The sequence below is a fragment of the Salvelinus namaycush genome, chromosome 28, assembly GCF_016432855.1.
Source record: "Salvelinus namaycush isolate Seneca chromosome 28, SaNama_1.0, whole genome shotgun sequence".
NCBI classification, from domain to species: Eukaryota; Metazoa; Chordata; class Actinopteri; order Salmoniformes; family Salmonidae; genus Salvelinus; species Salvelinus namaycush.
In genome coordinates, this window is record NC_052334.1 from 26,099,833 (window position 1) to 26,113,719 (window position 13,887).

Here is a 13,887-nt window from a genome sequence, read left to right on the forward strand (position 1 = left end):
CAATAATCACCTAATCATGATCGTCAGTTTAGAATGCAATTTGATTAATCAGCTGTGTTTGCTAGGGATGGAGAAAAAGTGTGATACCAATCAGGCCCTCGAAGACTGGAGTTGCCAACCCCTGATATATACAGTACCAGCCAAAGGTTTGGACACAGTTACTCATTCAAGGGTTTTTCTTTATTTTAACTATGTTCTACATTGTAGAATAATAGTGAAGACATCAAAACTATTAAATAACACATATCGAATCATGTAGTAACCAAAAAAAGTGTTAAACATATCTAAATATATTTAATATTTTAGATTCTTCAATGGCACACCTGTTAATTGAAATACATTCCAGGTGACTACCTCATGAAGCTGGTTGAGAGAATGCCAATTGTGCAAAGCTGTCATCAAGGCAAAGGGTGGCTACTTTGAAGAATCACAAATATAAAATATTTTGATTTGTTTAACACTTTTTTTGGTTACTACATGATTCCATACGTGTCATATCATAGTCTGATGTCTTCACTATTATTCTACAATGTAGAAAATAGTAAAAATAAAGAAAAAACCTAGAATGAGTAGGTAGGTCCAAACTTTTGACTGGTACTGTACTTCCATTCATATTTTCAACTGGTCCCGGGGGACAGGTGTGCCAGTTGAGTCTTGTGAGGCCTGTGGGCGTCCTAGAGCAAATGTTTGTGAGAGTCTCACCTTTGCACAGAGGGGTCATTTTAGTGTGTAGCCCAAACGGTTCGGACGCTACAGACAGAAGTTGGCAGATCAGCTGTACCGACTTCAGACGAGTCTCCTGACACTTGTGGAGGTCGTAGAGCAAAACGGAGAACACCATCATGTTTGTAGGCCAAAGCGTTCAGACGCTATAGACGGTTTTGTGAGAAGACAGATTTGTAGTGATGTCTCATGGACTGAAACACCACTAGATCTGTTATCTTTCACTGGAGATGCAGAAGTGCGACATAGGCGGATATGGAGGATTGAGACACAACCGATGCAACAAAACATATCTCTAGCTTAAACTGACAGATTTCTATTGGGATTTTTTGTATTATACTAATTAGATTTTCATGGGGGCACAGACATCAACCTTAGGGGGTTAAAGGCCTGGGTGCGAAACAGTCCATTTGATGCCAGTTGTACAGATTGGCACAGGGGTATTTGAGTACTATTCCGCAGGCCTGCCCTCTGCCCGGCTACACACGGCTCATCTGCTCACTCAATCTGTTCCCACTGTCGATGATTCAGTCTGCTCTGGCTGAAGGTCACAATATGGCACGGGCTTCTGGTGGAGAGTCCGCCAAAGGCCCCAGACAGCTTAGTCTCCAGCCTGCTGCCTCCCTGTGTACAGGAGAGGGAGATCACTGCAGAGAAGCCTGTGCAGATATTACACATTCAAGGCCTTAGGCATGATGTACAATCAGCATTTAGTATAGGGCCTTTAAACTCAAAGGCCCTTACATCTGAAGGCTGATAATTAGGTTTGGTCACAGCTCTCCTCATGTCCTGGTGGAGCCTGACTAGTGACCACAGGGATACCTCAGCTAATCTTCAGTAGAGCATACTGAAATATTAATGCAGTGTTTTCATTTTTGCCCTACCCGAGTGGCCATCTGAGAAGCTTGGCTGTTCTCACATTAACTATTCATTCCTCTGTTGAATATGACCAGTGCTGCACAATGGGAGCTAATTGTGTAACTCTAGAGAGAAAAAGGGGAGCAGAAGAGAGGGACTATATATGTAGGATGAATGAAAGGGATCTTACGATAACGGAGTAGTGTATTATACAAGCAGATGGAAGGTGTGAAACACTGTAGAAGCTGATGATTGATGATGTGTTTTTCCCTGTGGACAAGGATAATAAAGTACAGATTATTAGTTCTATTGTTTCCACATTTGACCAGAAGTGGCAGCTAATGCGCAACCCGCCTACCTGCCTTAGTGCTCAGGTAAGACTGACTAATCAAAACTCCCTAACACTACAGGGCATTTAAATCACCCACCTCTGACTGACTCTGCTACTCAGGCAAAACCACAGACACCCAGGGGAGAGATGATGGCTACCAACAGCAAAGCTCTCGCTGACACCTTATGCCAGTCATCACACCTAACGGCAGAGAAGTGTTCACTTGTGGAGCCACAACCACCCAGGCCTGATGATCAAGACATGTCGGGGGGGGGGGCAGCAGATGTGAAGAGTGCACACACACAGGGGGAGATGATCAAGTCAATGACCCGGACACCGCTCTCTGCTCCTCTCTCCTTTCTGCTCAATCTGCTTAATGACCGGCAAGCTGTGGGAAAGATAAGCGCTTGCCCAGACAACTCAAGTGTGAATATTAATGATGGTTTTGGCCAAGATGTGCTGGAGCAAACCAACAAACTGAATGATAGTTGCAGAAAAGGAGAGGGTGGGACAATTCATCCCCCCCTCTATGGTTAATAATTCATGAAGTCCTATTAATTATGAACCAATCTGTAACCTAACAATAGTCAAGAGGGATGGTGATTGCCTAGGAACATTGACCCATTTTAAATACGACACCTCATTGTTTCTGGTATTGAGACCCCCCCCCAGGACAGTGGTAATATAGTAGAAAGTAGTGGGTTACAGTTGTTTTGAGTCCTGTGACAAAGGGGATACAAGCCCCGGCAATGAATAATGCTGTTGAGTGTGTCGTGTCATGATGCCTCTGTGACCAGAGGCATTCATCTAAGTCGGTGAATACAATAGTAAATGTCTGTAGTGGATGTGTTCTTAGGGAAATATTGTATACCAATAATAGTCCTACAAGTGTAGATAGAATAGTGAGATGGAGGAGCAGACATTGTTCCTGTTGAATATATAATCAGTTCCCATGTAATTAAGATGAGTGGTTTTGAAGGTTGGGTATTAAGTTTATAGTACGGATAAAGCATCCAGTAACTGAATGAAGGAGTTTGTATTAATTGTATTGTTGTTTATTTAACTGTGGAAGGAATTGTGTCGGACGCACATGTTGACACCATGAGCAAACAGTAGAGCTCCACGTTCCTCCGGAGAAGAGCCACAACATGGAAACAACAGTTTCTAGTAACCAATGAACACAGCTGGAATTTCTGAAGATTGTGTTTATGTCTGTGTCCTACCTTTCCGACACTAAAAATAACCATGCACCTCCTGCTGCGATGTTCAAGGTGTAGTCGACTGTCCTTCTGGTAGGAAGCCATGAATATCGTGTGACTAGCGCCCTGTTCCTTCCTCTCAGGCCTGAGAAACAGGAAGTGGAGCTCATAATGCATTATTGTGACAGACAGGAAATGCAGTGTCCTCTAAAATAAGGGTCCCTCTCTACCCGTCAATGACCGGTCCCAGCTGTCTACAGCCCTGTGGTAGACCTCCCTCTTCCTGCACCCCTTTCTTCATGTCAGCAAAACACAGAGACAGCCTACTGAACAACTAGAACCAGAGTGTTTAGTCAGAACCTGAAAATCGACATCCCCTTCATCATATATTAAAGAAAATGGATAAACAATGGGAACGTTGACTGTTTTATGACCAAAGGCAATGACAGACTGGTCCTGCGCAGTTTCAGTAACTGGAAGAGTATGGCACACAATGGACTGGGCCATGTGATTTCTGCCAACCATACACAGTACACTTCATATGTACTGACTGACAAAGCCCAACAGTGAAGAGAACCTCGTGAAAACCTAAATGCAGGAGGGCTCTTACAGCCACTGGTCAATGTTTCAAGACTAAATTGATTGGAATTCTATTTTCAGTCACATTACTGGAAACAAGATGACTGTTTCAATTTGAAATCTAAAAGAAGCTCAGAAGGCCTAGGAGGCTAGGAGATGAAGCATAGAAGCGCTAAAGGCCTAGGAGGCTAGGAGATGAAGCATAGAAGCGCTAAAGGCCTAGGAGGCTAGGAGATGAAGCATAGAAGCGCTAAAGGCCTAGGAGGCTAGGAGATGAAGCATAGAAGCGCTAAAGGCCTAGGAGATGAAGCATAGAAGCGCTAAAGGCCTAGGAGATGAAGCATAGAAGTGATAAAGGCCTAGGAGGCTAGGAGATTAAGTATAGAATAATCCATGATCTCACCATATGTCTGCTGCAGAGGGACAAAAGAGAGCCATGAAAAAAACAAGTTTTGATCAGTCATGGAATTTGCTGAAAACAAACTGGCTCCCTATTTAAAAAAGTAAATGCTGCCATTTTGGTGCAGGTACAGCCAAGTAGCGCAAAACTATTGCGAGTCAGAACTATACGATATATCGTCAAAAATAATATCCCGATATGTAACTGTATCAATCCGCCCGCCATTCACTACTATCGATCCAGTCCCTAGCAGAAGCTGAGGAGGCGCCAGTTGCTAAGAGAGATGGGTCTTTGTGCTCTGCTCCCTCCTAGTTAATTAAAAGACTACTTTATCCGTTTCATGCCTTCAATGAGGGTACCTGGCATGAGCCCAAGCTGCTATACGTAGATAACCATGGCAATAAGACGTGATTAATGTGGGCACCATTTGTACCGTGACCTGCTGCGGTTTAAACACATTGTTTTTGTCTTAATATCCTGTTGATCCCAAACTGCACCTCTGAAAATGAATTCAAAGTGGCTCTTTGTGGAACACGTGTGTAATATCCGCATTGCAGTATCCTAATTCAGGAAGCCCATAGATTAATAAAGACATGGCTTTGTTTTCCTGTGTAAAGCATGGCAGGTGTTGGGTACTTATGATCGTCAGCATCTGAACTTCTTGAGTGATTAGTGCTGCAGACAGGCAATATCAATTTCATGTCAACATCCTGCATTCATTCTGTGCCAGCTCTAATGGTTTTGCAGTCATCTGTAATCAAAGCAACCTTCCAGAAACAATGTTTTTCTTTCATTAACAGCATATCCATCAATGATTTCCTGCGTTCCACCTCAATTAACAGCAACCATGAAGCCAAAATTAGTAAATTGATCATCCTAAACTATATTGGGTACTTTATTCTGTGTTAGCGTTTGTTTTACACAGATTTTTCATGTCCTCAACATTTGGACTTGATGTGCTTCTTTTGGCTGAACTATAATTCTGCTGGTGCTGCACAGATCATCCAGGTGTGGGCTGGTATGAATTGATACACTATGTTCTGTATTGTTATCAAAGGAATTAGTTGGACATTATCAGGCTGTAGCCTGGCAGAATATTCCCTGTACGCCGAGGACCTCATTACCAAGTGAAATGACTGCACTTAACACAGATTCAGAATGTACCATTACTCACGCAAATTAGGCCAGAAAGAGAGAAAGACAGAATCACAATAAATCAGAGTATTGAACTGGTGTTAATTTAACTTTAAAGGAACAAGTGCTGAACAGCAATTTAAGTAAATTTAAAAATAGAAGCTTAAATAAACAAATGTACAGGTTAACCAGATATCATGGGACACAATTCTAAATATCACTCATCCAATTATGATTTGATATTGTACATTTGAAATAGAAAAGCAGTTAACTACAACAATATAGTTTCACCCCCAAACATTGGTGCAATTTATATTGCAAACAGAATTGACAATTTACCGCCACCTAGTGGTCGTCATAGAATAAAAATGTACAAAAGTAATTTTGAACCAACCAATCCGAATCATAGGTGGTGATTGAGATGAATCCTAATCATCATCTCTTTCTAAATGAACTGAAGGAGAGACTGAGAGGAGAGGTGAGACCTTGGGGTTTCTGTATGAGGCCTCTCCCAGCACCAGGGATGTTTTCAGATGGCTGTACTGGGCTGGGTATTGGGCCTGGGGGGACAGGCACCTCCACCCTCCCCACTGGGGCCTGGGTCTTCAGGGCTCCGGGGCTCTCCTTGGGGACCTGGGCTGCTGGTATCGGGAGAGCCAGGCCTCTTCCCAGGGAGGGGAACACAGGGAGAATGGGTGGAGTTGGGTCTTTCAACAGGGACCTCCCTCTGCCTGCCATTGTGTCCATCACTATCTCCAAGAGTCCTGTTGCTCCTGATGGAGCCACTGAGCTGACGACTCCAGACGGCTGTTTCCTGTAGCTCTGCTGGGCCTCTTGTGTCAGGGCACTGGTCATAGCGTCGGGGTCGGAGGCCCCCAGGGTATTGCTGGGACGGGGTTTCTCTGCTGGGCGCTGTCCTGGTGCTGGGACTACAGGCACCACTTCTGTGGGGACAGGAGGGTCTGGTTGTCTTTGGGTGGCTGTGTCCTGGCCCTGCCCATACTGTGATGGGGGTAGGGGTCTGGGGTTGGAGCGCTCCAGCAGGCCCTGCTCAGTGACAGGGTAGCGGTCGACGGCCCACTTCTGGCGCTTCTGACGCGTGTGCTCCAACTCCCGCAGCTCCCTGGGCAGCTCCAGAACACTGCTCTGTAGACAGACACACACAGCTGCCCATGAGCTTCTATATCATCTCAACACAACACACAGACATTTATATCTCAGACAATTACTGCCATGGAGATCTATTCATTTTTACGTCACTAAATATTTTCTCAACATTGCCATATGTACAGTAATGAGTAAGTGGCTCTGGACGTTTGAGTATGTAAATACTTTATCTGGGTGGTTGTGTTGGGTCGTGTGTGTGAAGCTCAGTGGCTCACCGAGCCGATGTTCTGCATGTGGACAGGTTCCTCTCGGCTGCCGCTGAGGTAGGAGTCCACCAGGCCTGTGTAGTCAGCCATGAGGGCATCCAGCAGCACCAGTCTCAGAGGCTGCAGGTGGATCACCGACAGGGCCATGACCTTCAGCAGGGACAAAGGGCAGGGACGCACGTACCACACCTCTTTGTCCTCCTACAGGTTTAGTACAGACACACCGATACAGGTTTAGTACAGACACATCTTGTAAACCTTTAACACACACAAATACAAGTCTTCCAACAGGTCTCTGTTCCACTGAGACAAAGACACACATACCACATCCATAATGCTGTGCTATGTTCCCTCCTTTAGGGTTCTGTACCTTGGTGAGCAGAGACTTGATGTTGAGAGAGGAGAGTTGTGACGAGGACATCTTCAAATGTAGGCTCACCACCTTCGGTAGGGTACTGACCCTGTCTGGCAGGAAGCCACCGGTCGCTGTGTAGAAGCACAGGATATCTGCCACCTATGGAGAAATAACATGACTACATTGCTGTGATAAGGCAGGTAGGACAACACCTGGTATGATGCCTACAGGTAAGTAAGAATCCATTCATAGAACAACAACATCTAGGCTGCACACTCTATAGTATAGTACCTGCGTGTCAAAGACGTTGGTGAGATTTACTCCAAACTGAGCCATCAGACATCCGGCGAGGCTCCGGCAGTCATGAGTGACCTGAACAACAAATATATACAGACAGAAATTGCATGAGATGGAAGTGAAATGGGATATGTCCGACTCTCCCATCTAAATTACTCACCTTTAATATGTGGTTATTTTCTAGGATCATGGACAGGCCGTTCTTAAAGGCCCGGGCTCCAAGCAACAGGATGTCAAAGAGGTACACCTTGTTCTTAGTGGCAATCTACAAAGGAGATTGGACATAGTTCAGTTGCTCAAATTTCCAACGATGAAAAGTAATAGATTATGTGAAATAGAACACACATATGTAAAAGCCTAGGTAGGATGTCTCTTTCCTCACCTGCAGCCAACAGAGTCTCTCGTGCTGGAACATCCCGACTCCGTCAGCTCCTATCCCGATCACCTGCTGCTTCCGGATGTGCATCATCTAGGTGGAGAGCATGACCAAGCAAGGTGCTAGAGTTCAATCCGTACGCCCACAGGACAGGACACACACCTCTTTAGGCTCCCACTAGATTCATTTTCCTCAGAAATGTTATCCACATCTGTATGCCAATAGGCTATGTAATGTGAAGCTTACACCCAGGGGCTAGGTGATATGAAACAGTGATTGTGAGGGTTAGGTACTCACAGCAGGACCAAACTTCTCATGGAACTCATCAATGACCACAAAGTTGACATGGCTCTCATCATCGTCATCTGAGGATGGCGGATATCTATTTGTAGTACTACATAGATCATATAAACCAACTAAAGAAAAAAGCTAATGATGCAAATCTATGGCTTCTACTAGCTAAACGTGTACAATATAGTATTTAACCTGAGGTCAACTCACTCAGTATGAGACCCTTCCTGTAAGGCTGGAACTCTGCCACTGTCAGGTGACCTTCAGGTCTGTGGTCACTGGTGTTATCTCTGAGCCACAGAGCAGACGACAGTCTTTTGGTATTATTGCATGCAATACTAATGACACCTTCATTTATCCGTGAGCAAAGTCAACTATTGTAAAATATGACAGATGCATACAAAGAATAATTCCATGGTTAGATAATCTTTCATCCATTCACTAATGACGTCAATATCGGACATACCGGTCAGTCTTTGTTACATTTGGGAATTCCACTGAAAGACAGAAGGGTAACTAACAGTTATTCATAGCAGACCAGAGACGATTAGATTCAACTTGACAAACTATCTAATAATAATAATGACAGAAATAAAAGTGCACGATTCAGGCTGCCTACCATTCAGAATTTCATGTCCAAAGAATAGTTTCACTCCAGGGAATTTCCTTCCATTCTTGACATCCACAACTGAAAAAGATTAAACCCATACATTGCAGACTACTAGCTTCGTGCAACAGTCAAATACTACCTAGCTACACTACTGTTCAAAAGTTTGGGGTCACTTAGAAAATACCCCCAAGAATTGTCTGTTAAAATAACATCAAATTGATCAGAAATACAGTGTAGACATTGTTAATGTTGTAAATGACTATTGTAGCTGGAAATGGCTGATTTTTAATGGAATATCTACATAGAGTTGAAGTCGGAAGTTTACATACACTTAGGTTGGAGTCATTAAAACTTGTTTTCCAACCACTCCACAAATTTCTTGTTAACAAACTATAGTTTTGGCAAGTCGGTTAGGACATCTACTTTGTGCATGACAAGTAATTTTTCCAACAATTGTTAACAGACAGATTATCTCACTTATAATTCACTGTATCACAATTCCAGTGGGTCAGAAGATTACATACACTAAGTTGACTGTGCCTTTAAACAGCTTGGAAAATTCCAGAAAATTATGGTGTGGCTTTAGAAGCTTCTGATTGACTCAAATGATGTCAATTAGCCTATTGGAGGTGTACCTGTGGATGTATTTCAAGGCCTACCTTCAAACTCAGTGCCTCTTTGCTTGACATCATGGGGAAATCAAATCAGCCAAAATTGTAGACCTCCACAAGTCTGGTTCATCCTTGGGAGCAATTTCCAAACGCCTGAAGGTACCACGTTCATATGTACAAACAATAGTACGCAAGTATAAACAGCCTTTGACCGCGCAGCCGTCATACCGCTCAGGAAGGAGACGCGTTCTGTCTCCTAGAGATGAACGTACTGTGGTGCGAAATGTGCAAATCAATCCCAGAACAACAGCAAAGGACCTTGTGAAGATGCTGGAGGAAATAGGTACAAAAGTATCTATATCCACAGTAAAACGAGTCCTATATCGACATAACCTGAAAGGCCGCTCAGCAAGGAAGAAGCCACTGCTCCAAAACCGCCATAAAAAAAGCCAGACTACGGTTTGCAAAAGCACATGGGGACAAAGAACACACTTTTGGAGAAATGTCCTCTGGTCTGATGAAACAAAAATAGAACTGTTTGGCCATAATGACCACGTTATGTTTGGAGGAAAAAGGGGGGAGGCTTGCAAGCCGAAGAACACCATCCCAACTGTGAAGCACGGGGTGGCAGCATCATGTTGTGGGGGTGCTTTGCTGCAGGAGGGACTGGTGCACTTCACAAAATAAATGGCATCATGAGGTAGGAAAATTATGTGGATATATCGAAGCAACATCTCAAGACATCAGTCAGGAAGTTAAAGCTTCGTTGCAAGTGGGTCTTCCAAATGGACAATGACCCCAAGCATAATCCCAAAGTTGTGGCAAAATGGCATAAGGACAACAAAGTCAAGGTATTGGAGTGGCCATCACAAAGCCCTGACCTCAATCCCATCGAAAATGTGTGGGCAGAACTGAAAAAGCGTGTGAGAGTAAGGTGCCTACAAAACTCACCAACTTATTGTGGGAAGCTTGTGGAAAGCTACCCTAAACATTTGACCCAAGTTAAACAATTTAAAGGCAATGCTACCAAATACTAATTGAGTGTATGTAAACTTCCTACCCACTGGGAATGTGATGAAATAAAAGCTGAAATAAAATCATTCACTCTATTATTCTGACATTTCACATTCTTAAAATAAAGTGGTGATCCTAACTGACCTAAAACAGGGAATTTTTACTAGGATTAAATGTCAGGAATTGTGAAAAACTGAGTTTAAATGTATTTGGCTATGGTGTATGTAAACTTCTGACTTAACTGTAGACGTACAGAGGCCCATTATCAGCAACCATCACTCCGGTGTTCCAATGGCACCGGAGTGTGCTTGTGTGTGAGCTAATCCAAGTTTATCATCTTAAAAGGCTAATTGATCATTAGAAAACCTTTTTGCAATTATGTTAGCACAGCTGTAAACTGTTGTTTTGATTAAAGCAGAAATAAAACTGGCCTTCTTTAGACTAGTTGAATATCTGGAGAATCAGTATTTGTGGGTTCAACTACAGGCTCAAAATGGCCAGAAACAAAGATCTTTCTTCTGAAACTCGTCAGTCTATTCTTGTTCTGAGAAATGAAGCCTATTCCATGCGAGTAATTGCCAAGAAACTGAAGATCCCGTACAACGCTGTGTACTACTCCCTTCACGGAACACAAACTGGCTCTAACCAGAATAGAAAGAGGAGCGGGAAGCTCCGGTGCACAACTGAGCAAGAGGACAAGTACATTAGTGTCTAGTTTGAGAAACAGACACCTCACAAGTCCTCAACTGGCAGCTTCATTAAATAGTACCCGCAAAACACCAGTCTCAACGTCAACAGTGAAGAGGCGAATCTGGGATGCTGGCCTTCTAGGCAGAGTTGCAAAGAAAAAGACATCTCTCAGACTGGCCAATAAAAAGATTAAGATGAGCAAAACACTTGACAGAAGAACTCTGTCTAGAAGGCCAGCATCCCGGACTCGCCTCTTCACTGTTGACGTTGATACTGGTGTTTTGCCGGTACTATTTAATGGAAGCTGCCAGTTGAAGACTTGAGGCATTAAAATTATTGCACAATACTGATGATGGATCAGCTCCTATAGAGATATTACCATATATGGCTGCAAATATTAAGGCAGCTTATTCTAATGCATTTTTTTCTTTAAAAGCTCTAAATCACCGATTTGGCACATTATCGCACACATCAGGATACACATGTTCCCTCTCCCCTCCCGGAGAACCTGAGCCCTAGGACCATGCCTCAGGACTACCTGGCCTGACGATTCCTGGCTGTCCCCAGTCCACCTGCTCGTGCTGCTGATCCAGTTTCTGCTGTTCTGCCTGCGGCTATGGAACCCTGACCTGTTCACCGGACGTGCTAACTTGTTCCGGCCCTAATGTTGTTTTGACCCTCTCTCCCTCTACCGCACCTGCTGTCTCGACTTCAATGCTTGGCTACGAAAAGCCAACTGGCATTTTACTTCTGAGGTGCTGACCTGGTGCATCCTCTATAACTCGGTACCGGTACCCCCTGTATATAGCCTCGTTATTGAGTTGTTTTTTTCCCCCTTTCGTTTATTTAGAAAATATTTACTTAACATTTTCTTGAAACTGTATTGTAAGTAAGAATTTCACGGTAAGGTCTACACCTTTTGTATTAGGCGCATTTGACAAATAAAATTTTATTTGAACAATTGAACATTTGATTTGAACAAAATCTGATTCGATCGACTGGTCGATCTCCAAGCCATTCCTAGTCTTTCACCAAACATTTATGTAAAAAATAATAATAATCCTTGCGTTCCCATTTCGTTTTTATTTGTTTCGCACTGTTGGTGGTAGGTGCACTTGATTCAGCAGCCCTAGCGCCGGGTAGGCAGTGTTCCCATTTTATGTATCTGAAGGTAAAACTATGCCTACCCGGCAGCCCCAGAGGGCAAATCAAGTGCACCTATAGGCCTACCGCTGGCTAATTAGATAACTGCAGACACAGTGATCTGAGCTCCCTCAAGCCGTAGACTGTAAAAAGAAACCTTGGAACGCACAGCAAAGTTGATAATGTGAGATTAACACTTATAACCATGACTAGTGAGAGACTCAATGAATACAGCAGAGCTGCTGTTTTATGAGTAAGTTCATGCTGTTATTCAGCACTGTCAACACTTTGTTCAACAGTTTTATAAGCAATAAAAAGCACATTCGCCCTACTTCCACTCATGCTATAACCAGCACTGCAATGAAGGAGTATAACAAAGTGTTTCGATCAGCGTTATTATTTGCATCTTGTCTTTTAACGTCAAGGAATATTTTACTTTCTCTGGTCATAGGAGTAACATGAATTGGTGCATGAGGCAGAAATAATGGAGTACGACAAGTTTCGCCATCAGCTGGAAGACTGTCCCCTTTTCTCAGCGGAGGGAGGGAGAGGATGGACTATGAGTCTGGTGAGAGGCAGCCTCACCACTGCTCCATCCCTCCCCTCAGACTGGCCATCAGAAGCAGGCACTCACTCAGCCATGCCTTGCAAGTAATACAACAAATGATGTATTACCTGTGTGATCATTTACCTAACATTTTGAAACAATTTGAAAAAGGTCTGAAAAGAACATTGGGCAATTACGGGATAGCCAATTTTCTACAGAACCGTTTTTAATTGCTTAATGTTGCATAGGCTTACGTTTATTAAGTAATGTAAAAAAAAATATTCTGAGCAGTGGGTCTCGTTTTGCATTTTGACTCAGAAAATGATCGACTCCAAAAAGGTTGGTGACCACTGCTCTATAACCACTGTTATTATTACTTGACCCTGCTGGTCATCTATGAACGTGTAAACATCTTGAAGAACGGCCTGGTTCTCCATCAGGCACAGCCAGAAGAGGACTGGTCACCCTTCAGAGCCTGGTCCTAGGTTCAAGCCTTTCTAGGTTGTTTTTCCTAGCCAATGTGCTTCTAAAATCGGTGGGGGTTTTAGGCTGGGTTCTGTATAAGCACTTTGTGACATCTGCTGATGTAAAAATGGCTTAATAAAAAAATACATTTGATTGGAGATGCTTTTGGGAAACCGGGTCCAGGTCAGTCCCTAGCACATGCGCACGCCTTTCTGGAAAAACCGCCTCTGCTGGCTAACTAACGTTAGCTACCATAGCAAACTAGCTGAGCTGATTGTGATCAGATACCGTGGAGATTCTTTGCAAAAAATATGACCATGTAAAACTGAAAAATAGTTCAAATCAATATATTGTAAGTCAGTGCATTCATTTTATATCTTACCGTCCTCTAAAATCACAGTTTTATTGGTGTTTATCCGCTGAACAATTCCAAGGAAAGTAGCAGTCTTGAGGGTCAATTTGATGCGTTTTCTCTTGAAGCTATCCATGAATTGAAAGTCGTCCATGGTCATCTTTCTAAACAACAATTGCTATGCTTGTTGTTCAATGTATCAAGCAAAGTTAAAGCTAATGACAGCTAATCAATCTCTGTCGATACTTTTTTTTTTTTTTACCAACATGTGCCTTGACCAAAGCAGGTGCGAGGAATCAACTACGTGAACGTGATTGATTGACGGCCAGGGGGTGGAGCGTGTGAGGGGTCAGGCCATACAGCGATAGGTAGTTAGAGAACGCAACATTGTAAATGCCCATATGGCGTCTGCGAGAGCACAGGTTAGGTTCAATCTAACCTTAGCCACGCTGCTAACCTTATGCCTAACCTTAAATTAAGACCAAAAAGCGATTTGTTTCCTTAATTTTATAACCATCACATTACGATATAGCCACTTT

At 43.3% G+C, this 13,887-nt stretch overlaps 1 protein-coding gene across 1 annotated transcript; it reads right to left on the reverse strand.

Annotated features, from left to right (window-relative positions):
* Nucleotides 1–5,053: 5,053 nt before the first annotated feature.
* On the reverse strand, nt 5,054–13,595 carry exd1 (exonuclease 3'-5' domain containing 1). The gene is made up of 11 exons (XM_038967621.1): nt 13,379–13,595; nt 8,536–8,604; nt 8,383–8,413; nt 8,127–8,206; nt 7,923–7,990; nt 7,632–7,718; nt 7,410–7,514; nt 7,244–7,324; nt 6,968–7,111; nt 6,607–6,798; nt 5,054–6,370 (listed from the first exon to the last, which is right to left on the reverse strand). The coding sequence occupies exons 1-11, from the start codon at nt 13,506–13,508 to the stop codon at nt 5,660–5,662; spliced, it is 1,698 nt and encodes a 565-aa protein (XP_038823549.1). The 5' UTR covers nt 13,509–13,595; the 3' UTR covers nt 5,054–5,659.
* Nucleotides 13,596–13,887: the final 292 nt, after the last annotated feature.